The sequence below is a fragment of the Olea europaea genome, unplaced genomic scaffold, assembly GCF_002742605.1.
Source record: "Olea europaea var. sylvestris unplaced genomic scaffold, O_europaea_v1 scaffold1325, whole genome shotgun sequence".
In the NCBI taxonomy this organism is placed as follows: Eukaryota; Viridiplantae; Streptophyta; class Magnoliopsida; order Lamiales; family Oleaceae; genus Olea; species Olea europaea.
The window spans coordinates 8,737-27,526 of NW_019230728.1; the positions used below are offsets into that span (position 1 = coordinate 8,737).

The following is an 18,790-nucleotide window of genomic DNA, read 5'->3' on the forward strand; positions in this document are numbered from 1 at the left end:
TTCCCCACCAAAAAAAAAAAAAAAAAAAAAAAAAAGTTACTAATAATCAATTCTGAATGGAGACAACTTTTCTCCACCACATGTCAAGGGGCTGCCATTTGGTGATGTCCAGCTAATTTACTTAATTATTATTTTTTTAATTCACTTATATAAAGTGTGTTTGAATCACATTCTTTTTAAAGAAAATATTTTGAAATAATAGATTGATGGAGAATGTGCGATTTAAAAGAAGAAAAAAAATTTGATTTGCATGTAATATTATTTTGATGAAGAATTTGTGATTGAAAAAAAAAAAAGAGAAGAAAAATGGGAATTGAAGACATGGACCTAAATTCAGTGACCAAAACTCAAAATTCAGTGGCTAAAACTTGATATTTTAAACTTCAGTGGCCAATTAAAGACATGAACCTAAGTTCAGTGACCAAAACTCGACATTTTAAAGTTCAGTAATTAATCAAAGACATGGATCTAAGTTCAGTGAGCATTGGAACAATTAACTCGTATATGAGCTATGCAGAGTGTAGACACAGATTCACACGGAGAGTTGAGTCATTCTAAAACTTTATGATTAGTTAGACAGCCAGAGTATGAATTTTAGGTAAGTAAACGAGGATATAGTCAACTAAAAGTATTTGGACACATAGTTTAGTCATTCTATGCAGACACATAGTTTGCATGTGGACAATTTATGATTAGTTAGACAGCCAGAGTTTGTGAATTTTAGGTAAGTAAACGAGGATATATATAGTTAACTAAAAGAATTTGTGACAAATTAATATAAAATGACCATTAACAATATTGACCTCAAACATTTGTGTTATATATATGTGTTTAAGAGATGAATCGTCTCTGAAATTCATAGCATACGAAGAAAAATTCTTGATTCAGCTTGAGTTTTTATATTTTATAATCAGCAATTAGTCCGTTATTATATTTAGTGAAATACGTACCAGGAAGCTTTTGAGGTAATTCAGCAACGATATTATTTATTTATTTATCCTATGAGTAGTTAATTGGAGCGAACTTATAGCAGTGTAATTAATCTTGTAATTTTGTCATAATTATTCTTGTTTACATTATAACTCGACCATTTTCTCAACAATCAGTTCCCAAACAAAATAAAACAAAATATATTTAACTATTGTGTTAGCCTTGCTACTGGTATACTTGTTTGTATTCTTTTACATCGCCATCATTTTTTATTTTATTTTTTATATCTAGGTATCCACCTTACAGTGATTAAATTCTGGAGTCAACATCTTGACCCCTCAAGCTGCAGGCAGGTTAAACCGCAGGTTGTGCTCCAAACTAACCAGTGCTCAAGAGCCTCCCAACTGATCTGTCAAAGTGTCAAGTAAGTCGTTTTCCATCTTTGCACCTTGCCTTCCAGTAGAGCTCCTACCTTCCAGGAGAATATCTGCCTTCTAAGAGCCTTCCAAGAATCGAATTCACGACCTCTAATCTGTCAGCCTTGAAGCGCCCTCATCTTTACTAGTTGGGATGTGCCCTGGGGGCACATCGCCATCATTTTTTTTTCATTCATCGATGTGAGAGAGTGAGAGAGAGAGAGAGAGGGGTAAAATAAATCCCTAGAATTGCTTTACTTCTGCCGCTCATTACTTCGTTTGGCATTGAGTGTAGAATTCCATTCTATGTCAAGTGTAGAGCAGTCCCAATAGCTTTAATATTGCATTAGTTTAAACTTTGTGAGTTTGAAAATGCTTGCACTTTTGTGTGTAAAATGTCTCTTTACACTTCTTAAAAGTCTTGCAGGAGTTTGTTAGCTTCAACCATTGGCCTAGATTTTGTGTAGCAAAATGTTAATCTTGCTGATTTCAACGGTGAAAGACATATTAGCGTTCATTTTAGTGGTGCTTTAATTGACACATTTTGCTTGATCGTTTAATTTACCAGCTGAATGGAGTCTAGAAACAGAAGACACAGGTTAAATGAGACGAGAAGAACTTATGAATCGGAACCTGAACTCGGAAGCGATGGTGAGTCAGATCTGTCTAGTGAAGAATCGTACCATCCAATGGATACTCATATTCATCGTAGCGATTTAGTTATGGTTGAAGCACAAGCCCAGCAGCAGAAAAACATGCATAACCAGATTGAAATTACAGTTGAAAGTCCAAATTCCAATCAAAATGCAGAGAGTCAAAAAGGTTAGTTTTTTCACTTCGTGACTCAAATCTCAAATGCAATACTTTTATTAGCTTTTCTTTCAAGTGGTAGTTTTCACATTCATATTCTAGAAAGTGGAGACTCCAATTCTTGATTGAAGTACAGCAACCATGGTTTTTCTCTCTCAGTTTCAGGCATTATCTTCTTAAAATATGACATCCCTACTCAGATTTACTTTGTCGGTGAGAAAATCTTTTCATCTATATTATCAACAATTTTTTTTTTTTTTTTGGGAATTTTTTTTTTTTTTTTTTTTACCAATACACTGGTTTGGATTTCATCTTAAAATGTCAACATTTGTTAGGAGTAACCCAAACCTACGTATGCTAGATACTATTTTCTATGAATAATGCTAAGTGTACATTCTATGGTTGACATTTTTGTATACATTTTCAAAAAGTATTGGACACAAAATGTGTTTTTTCAAACTGTCTCATCGTATGTCGGCACGTGGCACAATGTCAATCCTAGTGTGAAAAAAAAAATGTATAGGTGCATAGGAAGAGGGGGGTGGCAGGCCCCAACCCTTCCCCCAGTGCCCATTTAATTTTTATGTAAAAAGATTTATTTCTTTGTTACGAAAAAATAGATAACAATCCTATGTAGTAGCCCAATAGAAAAAATAACTAAATTTTACCCCCGGCTTTGATAAGAAGTTGATCCACTTGATCTCCCTTGGTATATTGTATATAATTAAGAGTTGATCCACATGCACAGCGGAATTTAAAATAATTTCGATTCCCACCGAGGATCCCTTTGTATTTAGATAGAAATCGTGATAAAGATTGCACCTTCGAAGAATTCTGCAAACTTTTTGCTTTTCTTCTCGTTCCAGCAATCTTGATTCGCCACCACAGCTGTCCAATTGTCCAGCCTCCAACGGTAATCCACACAGAGAATAAGATTGCAGCTTCTAGGATTTTCTCTCTTGTGCCAAAAAGAATAATGAAAATTATATGGACCTCATACCTTAGCCATGTATTTATATAAACCCAAACGGACTCGACCCCATCCGGTCCAGTATTTAATTAATCCAATTAATTAAACCCGGTCCGTAAATTAATTAATCTAATTAATTAATTCGGGAATATAAATAACAAATCCAATTAATTAATTTATCCAATGATTGTTAAATTAACCAATTGGCAATTTGCAATCTTCCAATTCTCTTTTGTGTGCGACCCATTAGATTTCCGACCAGGATGCCTAACGACGTGAAATATTATTTTGATCTAATCAAAATTGATAAATTAAAACACCCATTTAATTTATCGTCAATTCACACTCGTCGTCCCTAATTGACATCTAGCAATGTGTCAGGGCAATACATGTAATGGGAATTGTCACGTGGTATGACAAAACCAAATTCATTCGTTTACCGTGAAACTATAATCCCTTCATCAATATGATCCAATCAATTACGAGATATGGAATTATGTCAATCTCGATTATCGATCATATCTTTCACTCCACTATTAAGTCAATATAAGTCGAAAACTCCTTTTCGATTTATGAGTACACCTTGGCCAAAGATTTCATCATTGACTTAATTGAATGAAACGCAGATCATAATCTCCTATTATCTAAGAGTGACGAATCTTTTATTGATCAATCACAACCTTCATACGATTCTTGACGTACCCGAACGATGTCGTATTAGCGGCCCTTTTCAGAGCAACATCCAATACCGCCAAAGTATGACTGTCCTCATATAAGGTACCATGACGACCTCAAGTCAAACAACCAATTCCACTACCGAACGTTAGAGATTAACCACTGACACTCAGATAGTTATCCATGTGGAATCTCTCGACGAGTCTTCAATGTTTTGTTCTATGACAAAACATCCACGTGTTCATTTAAGTGTCACCACACTTTAACTTGTGAGACCAGCTACTTACTTCACATGTAAGAAATGCCGCACATGATGGTCTATCCGTAATAATGATATCCGTATTTCGTTATTACTTAGGACCACGGATGATTTATGATTCAATCAGATGTAATTTGTATCTCACAGTCACAACTCCTTGTGATTAACAAATTACAAAGATTTGAATTTACGGACTCTATTATTTATTTAATTGTCTATTAATTAAATAATAGATCTGTCATTTAATTGCATTAATTATATATAAAAGTATTTATGTCCAAAGTTGATTGGACCTAGGGCATAATACTTATATACAGTGTATACTTGTTTATCTATTATTTGGTTTTGTATGTATTGCATAGTATTTATTATGCCGTTGTGAGGAGAAGGAAAGTTAACACTTTGTCCAAATTAAAATATGATAAGAATCTCAAATCATACAATTAAGTTTAATAACATATTTCATAAGACTCTCAATTTTTCAACCACACATTTCATCCACTTTTATCTAAATTTACTAAAATTTTTATCTTAATCCACACCAAACAGTGGATTTATATCGAGCTGCTCTAAGAGGAGATTGGAAGGCTGCTGCAAAATGTATGAGGTCGAAGGAAAATTTAGCTTGTATTCAGCTAACAAAAAGAGGAGATACGGCACTTCACATAGCTGCTGCCGCCAAGCAAACTGCTTTTGTCCACAGACTAGTCCTATGCTTGAAAGACAATGACTTGTTATTGTTGAATAGATTTGGACAAACAGCTTTCTATATTGCAGCTCAATCAGGGGTCGTAGAAAATGCCAAGGCCATGTACAGAAAAAATACGAATTTGCCAACAATTCGAGATATAATGAGAAGGACCCCCCTTGAAATGGCAGTTTTGTTTGGAAACAAAGAAATGGTTGAATATCTTTACCGAATTACACGTCCTGAAGTTCTCAACGCCAAGGAAATAATGGAGATTCTTGCAGGAATTATCCGCATTGACATGTATGGTATGAATTCTTTATTTTTAAGTGACGAAATGGGTCTGAGTATCAACATAAATTTAAGTTTTTCCTTTTTGTTCAAGTGACGAAATAGTATGACTACTTTCACAATTTAATACGCTTGCTTTTCTTTGTAATCAGATATCGCTTTACAGATATTAAATAAGGCAGATAGAAGAATATTTACTTCAACAACAGACATAGGAAGTGTTTTACGAGCTTTAACTCAAAAACCTTTATCACACAATCACGGAATTCAAGGACGAAAATGGGAAAGACTCGTGAGCATCATTGCTACTATCCCTTATATTCCATGTAAGACCATATCTTCCTCTCTTTCTTTCAAAAGTTAGATCACTCTTTTATGCTCGATGAAGTACTGTAATTCAACTCTTGCATTCAAAATATATCTACTTAGCAGATAAAATTAATTCTTAACTTAAACCCTCTTGGATGATGACGTCATAATTTTGTCCTTGTTACACCGTTCACTTCAAAATATGGTGTCAAGTTAAGCTTATTTAACTATCAGATAATTAGATTTTTGTACTTCTCGAAGTAGATTCTAAAATTATGATGGGTTGCCACATAACCCCCGGAATAATCAATCAAGATCCTAAGTCAAAGTTAATTGCCCAATATATTCACTAATCCATGATAAAAGTCCTTTTGAACTGAATCTATCGGGGAGCATGAGTTGAAGTTTCTTCAAATGTATCTTTAATTATTATTTTTCTCTATATTGATAATTGAATAAGGGTTCTAATTATCCCACATTATAATGCTTGTTCGATCTGAACTAGGATGAACTTCAAAACTGTATAGCAAATTCCAGTTTACTCCTAGTTTTTAGATTTTTTTGGGTTTGTAGTCCACTTGTTAATTTTGTGAGGATGTTCAGATTTCAAAAGGTTACATAGTTCACTTCATATGCGAAGACAAGCCAGTCAGTTAGTAATGAAACTGTGGAGGATTTTTCTAAAGTTACCGAACTCCGACCTCTTACAAATTCAAAAGACTCGGATATTTCATTCTGCTGCAAAATTTGGCAATGTTGAGTTTTTGACTCTGCTTAGTCACTCATATCCTGATCTTATATGGAACTTCGACTCAGAAAACAATTCCATATTTCATATTGCTGTTATTAACCGACAAGAGAAAGTCTTTAGTCTCATCTACCACACAGGAGTTAGGAAGGATGATATCACACTACTTACAGACAGTGACAGAAACAACATTTTGCATTTGGCCGGAAAAAAAGCACCTCCAAGCAGACTCAATATTGTATCTGGACCAGCTCTTCAAATGCAGAGAGAGCTACAATGGTTTAAGGTGAGAAATTAACACGATTAGAAGTCCCCTTCCCTTTTCCCTTCGAGAGAAGTAGAACACGTTATAGCATCACGGTAAATTGTATCATGAATATATATGTGGATACATCCAAGTTATTAGAAATCTCTTATCTATTCTATGTAATACCAAAATTGAATTTTGGATGATTATGCTATATATATTAATTTCAGTAAGCTGTACAGGCGGTGGAGAAGATTCTACGGCCTTCCTATCTTCAGATGAAAAATCGGGACGGCCAAACACCAAGGGAGTTGTTTACGCAGAAGCATGAGACATTACGGGAAGATGGTGAGAAGTGGATGAAGAAGACAGCAACTTCTTGCATGGTTGTGGCAACTTTAATTGCAACAGTTGTGTTTGCTGCAGCCTTTACCGTACCAGGTGGGTATAAGCAAGAAAAAGGCTCCCCAATTTTCTTGAAAGATGGGTTGTTCACAGTTTTTGTTACATCTGATGCGCTGGCAATGTTTACCTCGACAGCTTCCATAATGACGTTTTTGTCTCTGTTTACTGCACAATATAGAGAAGATGATTTTCTAGTTTCATTACCGGCAAAGTTGATGATTGGACTATTTACACTCTTTGTTTCAATCGTTTGCATGGTCGTAACATTTAGCGCAACCTTCATTTTAGTCTACAAGGAAGAAAAGCATGGGACATGGCCGAAAGTTGTTGCTGCTTTTGGTTTGCTTCCAATCATTTTATATGTATTCCTAAATTGGAAGTTATGGATTGCCCTAATCCGCTCCACATTCTTTGCGTCAAGGTCTATGTTTCGATTGAGTAACAACAGGCTTTTCCAGTAAAAGGAGCCACAATATTAGTTGTAGTTACTACGGCTTTATTTTTCAAGTCCACGAATAAGTGAAGAAGCTTTCTATTTCTTATTTATTCATCCTTGTTTTATTTTATACAGTTATAAATCAATATTTTAACTACCGAAGCCACAAATAAATCAAGTGGAGTAGTCCATGAGAAACATCAAAAATCACATGCCTCAAAATGTGTTAATCAACCTCCAATGGTGGATTTTCTGGGCTCAGTTTAACCAATTTCCATCTTATTAAACACACCTAACAAAGGCTCCAACCCAAACAACGATTCTTACTTCGGTTGCTCAACTCAATGTGTTCACAAAGAACACAATATGGTGGCTGCAATGAATCACAAAGAATAGAGGAAGACAGATTCAGTTTTTAGCTCAAGAGAGAAAACTAGAGAAAAATGTAGGTTGCCTCTTTTCAATTGCACACACACACGGCTCCTTCACAAATGAGAGCAATATATAGGTTTAGGGTGTAATAATATAATAGGCTCATGGACCAACTAATGGTTAAAGGGGGGGAACACAAATTGAGCCATCCAAGAAGTAAATGGGCCGTGAGCAACATTAACTATATTAAGTTGCTTCAAACGACCCTCAAGTTGTTTTTCAGGTTGAGCCAATTAATCGAGTGTGTTAATAAATATTTCAATCATCGGTCGAAACCTATGAAATCTAATCCGACTATCCGACACTGTTTAACATCATCGCTCGGGATTATTCTGTATCAAAAACCCAACAATCTCCACCTTGATGCCCAATAATCTGCAAGTAACCAAAACACAAAGTTTAAACTTGTACAATCAAGGTAATCCAATAAAATTGGTATCTCAGACCTTACCTCGTGTTTCGAACCGAAACACACACCATACCTGCTCCATGTACTCACCGGGGCTAAGGTCCAAAAAAAAAAAATACCCAGGTAGAAACAAGTACTTACAGTGAACAACTAATCATAGGATAAAGATATTACATAGGATACATTACACAGATCTTTTCAAATTCACGTTCACATAGAATTGAAGATTAACACCAAGTTAATCAGCACACGGACAAACACATATGCAACAAATGCATAAATGACCTCATGAAAGATCTCACCACACTTATCCTATCCCATTTCATGTTAATCCCACCTCGAGAACACATATCTCCTCTCATCGCCCACCATGCTCGCTAAATAGATCACACAACTCATGTCAAAATGGCAAGTTACAATAGATTCTAAGTTCAGGAATAATCATCTATCACCACATCACTTCTCCTAACCTACGTGGATAATGGGACTCCACCTTACAGAAGTGATAGAAGTGCCTCTCTCGCACTCCACCTGTACATGGTCTCTTTCACAGATAAAGGATTCTACACATTTGATCACATCTCTACTCGTGATCCAAATGTCACACTCCATATCCCCCGGTACAAATCACCATGTACCCCTAGGCATCTATACTCCACCTTACCAAAAGACATCTAACACACTGCTAATGCATCCTAACCCACTATGCATGCAAACGATCACACCAAGTAATCACATTACCTCAAATTCATGTAGACACACATATCAAACAAATTGAAATGCAACATATAGTCATGCAACAAATTAGGCAATCACACACATGCTGAAGGGATCACACACAGATGCATATGCAGTTACTATGTTTACTCTCTCAATAAACCTCACTAGGGTCATAACTCGACCCCTCAACCGCATTCGTCTCACCTCTCACATGACCCTTCTACTTATCCTTCTTCTTGGGACAATCCCTAATAAAGTGTTCAGACTTATCACAACTATAACATCGTCTACCACCAGACTTGTCCCGTCCCTTGCCCTTCATCTTACCACCTTCATCACTCGAGTCACTACTCGAATCACCACTATTTTGAACTCTACCCAAATTTATTTTCTTAAACTTCATCCCACTCCTTATCATGTGTAACTCACCACTCCTCTTATCTTCATTTTCAACTTTCATTTTCATCTCCTTACTCCTAAGTGAGTCTACGACAATCTCGGGAGTCAATGTATCCCTACCATATTTAATGACATTTTTAACTTCCTTATATGACTCAGGCAGAGAATCAAGCAAGATTATAGCCTTGTAGGTTTCAAATACGGTCTCTTCACAGTTAACAATATCTTGGACAAGTTTATTGAAAACATCTAAATTGTCATCAAGATCCTTTGAAGGATCCATTTTAAAACTGGAGAAACGCTCAAGAAGATAAAGTTTATTAGGAGTGGATTTAATCAAATATAGATCTTCCAACTTTTTCCGAAGATCTTTTGTGGTTTTTAGTTTTCCTACTTTTCTCAAAACAACGTCAGACAGATGTAAAATGATTGAGGTATAAGCAAGCTCATCGACTTCTTCTTTTTGTTCTTTTGAAAAATTAGCTGGAAAATTGCCGTCAATGGCTTTTGAAACCTTTTGTTGGACTAAAATACCCTTCATTTTTTGTTGCCAGATTGAAAAATCACCTTTTCCATTGAAAATACCAACTTCAAAATGTAAAGACATTTTTGAAAAATGAAACAATCAATTAGGCAAATAGATCACACAAAGTAATCTTACGATCGAAATATACACCATTCTAGATTTCCATGGTTTCGTAAGACTCGCGGTCTTAGATCAAGGGAACGTTTGAATGGGTAAGGTCTAGGTATTCTAACGAAAGTAACAACACAGCGAAATTTACGATGCAACAAAATAGGTATATCCAATCAAATGAAATTTCACGACAATTTTAGCACAAAGCACAATACGCTAATTTATTCAAAAATAAGTACTCAATCGCAACAATTAAGAGCAAGTAATCCTAATTTCTAGCACAAGCAATGGCTGTCAAACAATGACAACCCCCAACCTATTGTCACCCCACACGGTGACGCGCTAATGCTGAAATTAACGGGTTAAGCCAATTTACCAGAGCGAACGTGTCTGAGTCCGTATAATCGAGAGAGATGCGAATATCCTGCTTTAGGACCACCACTATTCGTCCTAAAGATTCAGCAAATATAACCGTGCAGCCTGCCAAGAAATGCAGTTCGATTTCCAGGGGCAAAATCGTCCAACTTTTTCTGTGTAACCTGAAACAGAAACCTTCCAACACGAAAAATGTTAGAAATAATATGAGGAACAAACTGCCTGAAGAAAGCTTCCCAAGAAATGATCGCACGCACCCACACGCGCCACCGCCGGAGAAGTCACGCGCCGCTGCCACCGACTGCCGTCGCCCAGACACGTCGGCCACCCAGCACCGCCTCCACCTGCAGATCACGAATCCAATCTCCGTTTCATCAAAAGACATCTAGATTCTCCAAAAATTGAAGTTGCAGATCCGATTTTTTGGAAAAAAATTCTGGACAATTTTTATATTCTGATTTCTGCCGATTTTCTGGTCGGATTGTGGCCGGAAATTCTATCCCAACCTCGCTCTGATACCAAATGTTGAATAATCGACCTCCAATGGTGGATTTTTCGGGCTCAGTTTAACCAATCTCTATCTTATTAAACACACCCAACAAAGGCTCCAACCCAAACAACGATTCTTACTTCGGTTGCTCAACTCAATGTGTTCACAAAGAACACAATATGGTGGCTGCAATGAATCACAAAGAATAGAGGAAGACAGATTCAATTTTTGGCTCAAGAGAGAAAACTAGAGAAAAATGTAGGCTGCCTCTTTTCAACTGCACACACACACGGCTCCTTCACAAATGAGAGCAATATATAGGTTTAGGGTGTAATAATATAATGGGCTCATGGACCAACTAATGGTTAAAGGGGGGGAAACACAAATTGAGCCATCCAAGAAGTAAATGGGCCGTGAGCAACATTAACTATATTAAGTTGTTTCAAACGACCCTCAAGTTGTTTTTCGGGTTGAGACAATTAATCGAGTGTGTTAATAAATATTTCAATCATCGGCCGAAGCCTATGAAATCTAATCCGACTATCCAACACTGTTTAACATCATCGTCCGGGATTATTGGGTATCAAAAACCCAACAATAATAGTAATAAAAACACGAAGCAATTCACCATGGTTAACATGATCATGCAATGAATGTTATTTTGCTTAACTGTAGTGACTTTATTCATATATGGATCGACTACTACTCGAGACAGCAAAGAGATCATGTCTCTCCTCGCTTGGTGAATTTCATTTGGTGCAAAAATTAATATGGGAATTCTTTGCAATACCAGTAGGAGGGGATTTCCTTGCAAAAATAGGTCGTATTTCCATTAAAATTAAAATTAAAATTAAAATTGAAAGTCATATTTCCATTTCCAATAATGCACAACATTCGGTTGCTCATCAAAGTAAGTTTTTGAATTTTGTTTTCCATTTCATGACTTGAGCAAACTAAATACATGTGTACATTTTTATTTATTTCTCGAAACAACTGCAATACTTTCATTTGCTTTTCTTTCTAAGTGGTAGTGGTACAATCTCACGTCTTATATTCTAGAAAATTGAGACTTCCATTCTTTGAGTATAAACATTGCTTCTTTCTTAGTTCCAAGCATTTTTAACGTTTTTTATTTTCTATGTTTTTATTTTTTCTAATACACATGTATATGCTATTGAGTCATTGGATTTCATCCTAAAAGATAGCATTTGCTTAGAGAATAGTCCAGGTCCATGTATGTCTTATATAATTTTAATATTTAACCAATGTCGTATTTTAGCCTTATTAATATTATGCCTTCAAAATGGTGTTTTATTGCGAGCACTAATATTGGAACACAATTAATTGTTTGAGCTTCATGGGCTGTGACAATGCAGAATCACTTGATTTTCGTAAATCTTATTGATGTTGGTTGCCACTTTTGTTGTCACAATTGTCGAGTCCTTAAGTATCAAGTATAAGGCTAAGCTATGTTTATTTTGTTGTCAAGCCCTATGTATTTTGTAATGATTATAGGGAGCAGTCCTTTACATTTTTCTGATGTATAGCCTGCACCAGCATGTCTTTATGTAATGATGTGATGTGTGTCCTTAAGTAAGGATGTAGCAGGTAGTTGGTAGAAAGATGTGCTAGAACATCTTTTTTATATCTCTTGTAAATCAGTTTCTTACTAATGGTTGAATAAACCTATTCACTTTAGAAAATCATCATCCTTCTCCTCTTCATTTCGAATTCTGATTAACAGTGGTAACAGTGCATGAATGATCTTTGAAGGAGGGATCTGTGAGACCAAAAAATAGAGAAAACAAGTAAGGAACCTACACTAAAAACCTTCACCATATTAGTCGAGACATAGGATCAAAATCCAATGGCTTCAACTGGATTCTCAGCTTCTTTACATTCTGCTTTCACAGGTGAGAATTATGACTTCTGGGCAGCAAAAATGAAGGCTTATTTAAAGGCTTATGATCTGTGGGAAATCACAGAATCAGGTGTTGAACCACCAGCCTTAAGAGCAAATCCTACAATTGCTCAATTGAAGCAACATAGTGAGGAGGTTGCAAAAAAGTTTAAAGCCTTGTTCTGCATCCAGTCAGCTGTGACTGATGCAATATTTACCAGAATAATAACCTATGAAACTACAAAGGAGGCCTGGGACAGGTTGCAAGAGGAGTTCAGAGGCAATGCAAGAACAAGACAAATGCAAGTTGAACTTGAGAAGAGAATATGAGGGCCTGAAGATGAAGGATTCTGAATCTGTCAAAGATTATGCTAACATGTTGATTAAGATAGTGAATAAGATAAGGCTTTTGGGAGATGACTTACCTGATAGAAGGGTCGTTGAAAAGGTGCTGATTAGCTTACCAGAAAAGTTTGAAGCTAAAATCTCATCTCTTGAAGACTCTAGAGATCTGTCATCCATCACCTTATCTGAGCTGGTTAATGCCTTGCAAGCCACTGAGCAAAGGATGTTAATGAGGTAAGAAGATCAAGTAGAAGGTGCCTTGTTTGTTAAAGGAAAGCATAAGGCACAGACCAGCATTAGGCCAAGGAAAAATCAACAAGACAAGAGAAGATTCGAAGGCAGCAAGTTTGCTGATAAAAACTTTGTTTATCCTCCATGTCCACATTGTCAAAAGACTGGACATTCTCCAAATTGGTGCTATTTCAAACCAGGGGCGTAATGCAAGTCATGTAAGGAGTTTGGACATGCTCAAAGAGTTTGTAGAAATAAGAAAGGGAACCAGATTGAGCAGCAAGCTAAAATTGCTGAAAGTCAGCAACCAGATCAGTTGGAAGAGCATCTGTTTGCTACTGCAAACTACAAAATGTCTAGCAATATTGGAGGCTGGTTACTGGACAGTGGATGCACCCATCACGTGACTTCGGACCTCAGCATCTTTGTTGAGTTGAATGACAACTACAGATCAAGAGTTAAAGTTGGCAATGGAGATCATGTGGAGGTGAAAGGAATTGGAGTAGTTTCTGTATAAACTCCAATAGGTACCAAGCTTATTTCTGATGTCCTTTATGTGCCTAATATAGATCAAAGTCTAATTAGTGTAGGCCAGTTAATTGAGAAGAAATTCACGCTGATTTTCAAAGGCAATGGCTGCACTATATTAGATACAAGTAATAATGAACTGATGTCTGTGGAGATGAAACAAAGAAGTTTTCCTTTAGAGTGGAAAAAGGTAACTTCACTTGCATTCACAAGCTCAGTTGATGAGTCCACACTTTGGCATAGGAGGTTTGGACACATAAACTATACATCACTTAAGCACCTGCATAAGCTTGCTGAAAACATGCTTGATGTATATGTTGATACCTGTGTGTGTGAGGTATGTCAATTTGGGAAACAAACCAGACTTCCATTTCCAAAAGGTCAAGCAAGAAGAGCTACAACAAAACTTGAGTTAATCCACTCAGATGTATGTGGTCCTATGAAAACTCAGACATTAAATGGCAACAGGTATTTTGTATTCTTCATTGATGATCTAACAATGATGAGTTGGGTGTACTTCCTGAGGTTGAAGTTTGAAGTTGCAGGGGTGTTTTAGAAGTTCAAAACATTGGTAAAAAATGAGTGCAATTCCAGAATTAAGATCATCAGAACAGACAATGGAACTGAATACAAGTGTAATCAGTTTGATAAATTCTGTGAGGCAGCTGGAATTAAACATCAATTGACCATTCCATACACACCCCAGCAAAATGGAGTGTGTGAAAGAAAGAATAGGACCTTGATGGATATGGCAAGGTGTTTGATGATTGAGAAATCAGTTCCAAAAGAGTTCTGGGCAGAAGCTGTGAGTACTGCCTCATATCTTCTTAATAGACTCCCCACAAAAGCTTTGAATATGAAAACACCATATGAGGCTTGGTATGGAATCAAGCCTGATGTTGCTCATCTAAGGGTGTTTGGTAGTATCTATTACACACACATTCCAGACCTTAAAAAAGATGAGCTAAGTCAAAAGGCTGAATCTGGCATCTTGATTGGGTATTGCAGCAATGCTAAAGGATATAAGGTTTTCAATCCTCAAACCAAGAAGATAATATCTAGCAGGGATATCAAGATAGATGAAGAATCCTCATGGAATTGGGAGTCCAACACATTAATTCGATCACATGATCAAGGAATAGTTCCACAAAGAGATGAGGCTGTAATCAATGAAGAAGAGGATCCTGATGAAAACCAACCTGAAGTATTGGAAGCTAATCCTTTGGAAGCTGATAGTGGATCAGATACTGAGAATCCAGTACTAAAAACCAAGTCATTGGCTGATGTATATGCAAGGTGCAATTCAGCAATATTAGAGCCAATAAATGCTGCTGAAGCTGTAAATTCATCTGACTGGTTGGCAGCAATGGATGAGGAACTTAAGATGATTGAAAATAATGAAACTTGGAAGCTGGTAGATAGGCCAATGAACAAAAATGTTATTGGAATCAAATGGGTGTTCAAGACCAAGATGAACTCAGATGGATCTATTAACAAGCTTAAGGCCAGACTTGTTGTGAAAGGGTATGCACATCAATATGGTATTGATTAATCAGACACGTTTGCACCAGTGGCAAGGTATGAAACTATAAGGTTGTTGCTGCTTATAGCTGCTTAAAGAGGCTGGGAAATTCATCAGCTAGATGTTAAATCAGCTTTCCTAAATGGCTGGTTAAATGAGGAGATTTATGTCGATCAACCTGATGGCTTTCAAGTAGCTGGAGAAGATGACAAAGTGTATCAGCTAAAGAAGGCATTGTATGGGTTAAAGTAAGCTCCAAGAGCCTGGTACAGCCGAATTGATGAACACATGAGCAGCTTTGGGTTTGTGAGAAGTGTTAATGAACAGACCTTGTACATGAAGAAAATTGAAGAAAAGTCAATCATCATTTCCTTATATATTGATGATCTTCTAATAACCAGCAGCAGAAAGGAATTGATAGACAGACCTAAGGTAGAAATGATGAAGTCATTTGAAATGACTAATTTAGGAAAGATGAAGTACTTCCTTGGAATGGAAATCGACCAGACACAAGAAGGCATTTTCGTGTGTCAAAGAAGATATGCCATTGAGATATTAAAGAAATTCAGTATGGACAACTGTAAACCAGTAGAAACTCCTTTGGTTCAAAATGTGAAACTGGTGAAAGATGATGGTAGTAAGAAGATTGATGGGAAGTTGTATAGGAGCTTGGTTGGTTGTTTATTGTATTTGACAATCACAAGACCTGACCTCACTTATGCTACTGATTTGCTCTCGAGGTTCAGGGAGGAACCAAGTGAATTGCATTTCCAGGCAGCCAAAAGAGTTTTGAGATATATCAAAGGAAGTGCTGATTTGGGAATCTGGTTTAAGAGGTCAAAATCCTAGAATTTAATTGGATACACAGACAGTGACTGGGCCGGATCTCTTGATGATATGAAGAGTACATCTGGATATGCATTTTATCTCGGAACAAACATTGTTTGCTGGAACTCGATGAAGCAGAAAACTGTTGCTCAATCAACAGCAGAAGCAGAGTATGTAGCAGCAGCAGAAGCAACAAATCAGGCACATTGGCTGAGGAAAATGCTAGAGGATTTGGATGCTAAACAAACCGAGGCAACTATAATTTTTTGTGATAATCAATCAGCTGTAGCTATGGTCAAAAATCCAGTGTTCCATGGAAGATCGTAACACATTAAAATTAAGTACCATGCAATTAGAGAAGCATAAGAAGATTATGACGTAAAGCTGGTACATTGCAAAGGTGAAGATCAGTATGCCGACATTCTAACCAAGTCCTTGTCCAAAGGAAGATTTGAAACACTTAGAAAGAGTCTTGGTGTTCCCAACAAAAGTGTCAAGGAGGAGTATTGATGTTGGTTGCCACTTTTGTTGTCACAATTGTCGAGTCCTTAAGTATCAAGTATAAGGCTAAGCTATGTTTATTTTGTTGTCAAGCCCTATGTATTTTGTAATGATTATAGGGAGCAGTCCTTTACATTTTTCTGATGTATAGCCTACACCAGCATGTCTTTATGTAATGATGTAATGTGTGTCCTTAAGTAAGGATGTAGCAGGTAGTTGGTAGAAAGATGTGTTAGAACATATTTTTTTTATCTCTTGTAAATCAGTTTCTTACTAATGGTTGAATAAACCTATTCACTTCAGAAAATCATCATCCTTCTCTTCTTCATTTCGAATTCCGATTAACAAATCTACTTTATATTAAGAGGTGATGATTGTATACCTTATATATGTGAGTTTATCTCCTCTTTCATTTTATACATGTTACATAGTATTTCCTGCGAAGTTGTTGAGCTTTATGCATTTTTAACGCATTTAACGATGGTGTCACCAAAACCAGCAGAAGAAGAAGTGGACACTTTATATCGAGTTGCACTAAGAGGTGATTGGAGCCTGTTGAAACTGCTCTGAGTTCAGGCAAAAAATAGCTTCTATAAGATGACAGAAAGAGGAGATACGATTCTTCACATAGCTGTTACCGCCAAGCAAAATTCTCTTGTCCACAATCTAGTAAAACACTTTGAAAAAAGTGACCTAGAATTACTGAACAATAAAACAAATACAGCTTTCTATTTTGCAACTGTATCAGGGGTCGTAGAAATTGCCAAGGTCATGTACGAAAAAAATAACAATTTGCCAACAATTCGAAGTAGCCTAGAAAAGACCCCACTTGAAATGGCAATTTTGCTCCGAAAAAGATAAATGGTTGAATACCTTTACCCAATTACACCTCGTAAAGATCTCAAACCCGAGGAAATAAGAGATATTTTTCTAGCAACTATCCACACCGACATGTATGGTATGAAATCTTTCTGATTAATTGATGAATTAGGTCTGAGATTATATACACTTCTTTTTATTTAAGTGATGAATGCCTCGTTTGATATGACTTTTGAAAAGTCAAAATTAGCTTTTGAGATTCAAAAGTTGTTTTTTGAGCCATTTGATTAATTTTTTGAAAATGTTTTTTTCTAAATAAAAATGTTTTTAGAGGAAGATGGTAACGTGATTTTTTCTAAAAACACTTCTAGAATAGGACGTTCTTAAAAATTTAGCTTTCAAACAAAATTAAGACAACTTCCTTCAAAATCCCTTCTACAAAAAGCAAAAGCAAAAATAAAAAATTAAAAATTAAAAAAATTAAAAATTAAAAAATTCATGCCAAACGAGCCCGAAATCTTACTATTTTCACAATTTAATATGCTTAGTTTTCTTTGTGAGCAGATATCTCTTTAAAGATATTAAAAGAGGAGCATAAAATAGTATCTACAACTGAAAACGTAGGAATGGCTTTAGAAGTTTTAGCTCGAAAATCTTCATCACACAATCACGGAAGTCAAGGATGGATATGGAAAAGACTAGTTACCATCACTACTGCAATCCCTTATATTACATGTAAGTCCATGAACTTTTCTCACTCTTTTCCACAAGTTAGACCACTCGTTTATACCTCATGAAGTACGGTAATTCAACTCTTGCATTCAAAAATCTCTACTTACATGTAAAATTGATCCTTAGAATATAGCCTCATGTATGACTACGTTACAATTTTGTCCTTATTACTCTGTTTAATTTCAAAATATATACATAAAGATGTTTTTCTTATTGTTTTTTGATTTTAAGTTAAGGTTATTATACAATCAGAAAAGAGAAAGCTACTATATGGCCAAGGCCTTAGCCATCCAGTGGTGCCTTCCCTATTGGTGGGGGGGGGGGGTCTGTCGTGCCCTGGCCAAGTAGCTTTATTTATCAGAAAGTTAGATTTCTTTAACTTCTATAATAGACTCTAATATTAGGATACTCATTAAATTAGAAATAAGAATGGGATGGAGGAAGTAATAGAAATAATCAGTGAAGATCTTATGTTAAAGACGATGATGGGAAGGAAAAAATAAAAAACTATATATACAATTAAAATATTAGTTTCCATAAGCACCAATTTGTAATTTTTTTGGTCTGTATTGATAATTGAATAAAAGTTCTAATTATCCCACATTATATTAATGTTCATCCAATCTAAATTAGGATGAAGTTCAGAACTGTCTAGCGAATGCCAGTTTACTCCTAGTGTTTCGAAATTTTTGGATTTGTGTTCCACATTAATTTTGCTTAGATATTTTTAGATTTCAG

The 18,790-nt window shown here is 36.0% G+C and overlaps 1 protein-coding gene across 4 annotated transcripts; it reads left to right on the forward strand.

Moving 5' to 3' along the window:
• Positions 1-810: 810 nt before the first annotated feature.
• Positions 811-7,294, forward strand: LOC111374999. 4 transcript variants are annotated; one of them, XM_022997783.1, is made up of 8 exons: positions 811-965; positions 1,222-1,354; positions 1,915-2,168; positions 2,316-2,369; positions 4,610-5,056; positions 5,192-5,365; positions 5,952-6,382; positions 6,586-7,294. In XM_022997783.1, exons 3-8 carry the CDS (start codon positions 1,919-1,921, stop codon positions 7,207-7,209), a joined length of 1,980 nt encoding a protein of 659 aa, XP_022853551.1. In that variant the 5' UTR covers positions 811-965; positions 1,222-1,354; positions 1,915-1,918; the 3' UTR covers positions 7,210-7,294. The 4 variants fall into 4 exon arrangements, with proteins under 4 accessions (XP_022853551.1, XP_022853550.1, XP_022853549.1 ...); XM_022997782.1 differs by lacking the exon at positions 1,222-1,354; XM_022997781.1 differs by lacking the exons at positions 811-965; positions 1,222-1,354 and having other exon boundaries at positions 1,555-2,168.
• Positions 7,295-18,790: the final 11,496 nt, after the last annotated feature.

What these genes read in the sequence shown, in the direction of transcription:
- LOC111374999 (XM_022997783.1), top strand. Translation starts at nt 1,919, where the DNA reads ATGGAGTCTAGAAACAGAAGACACAGGTTAAATGAGACGAGAAGAACT. An exon ending in TATCCGCATTGACATGTATG is followed by an intron (nt 5,057 to 5,191) that starts GTATGAATTCTT and finishes CTTTGTAATCAG; the next exon opens with ATATCGCTTTACAGATATTA. An exon ending in GAGAGCTACAATGGTTTAAG is followed by an intron (nt 6,383 to 6,585) that starts GTGAGAAATTAA and finishes TAAGCTGTACAG; the next exon opens with GCGGTGGAGAAGATTCTACG.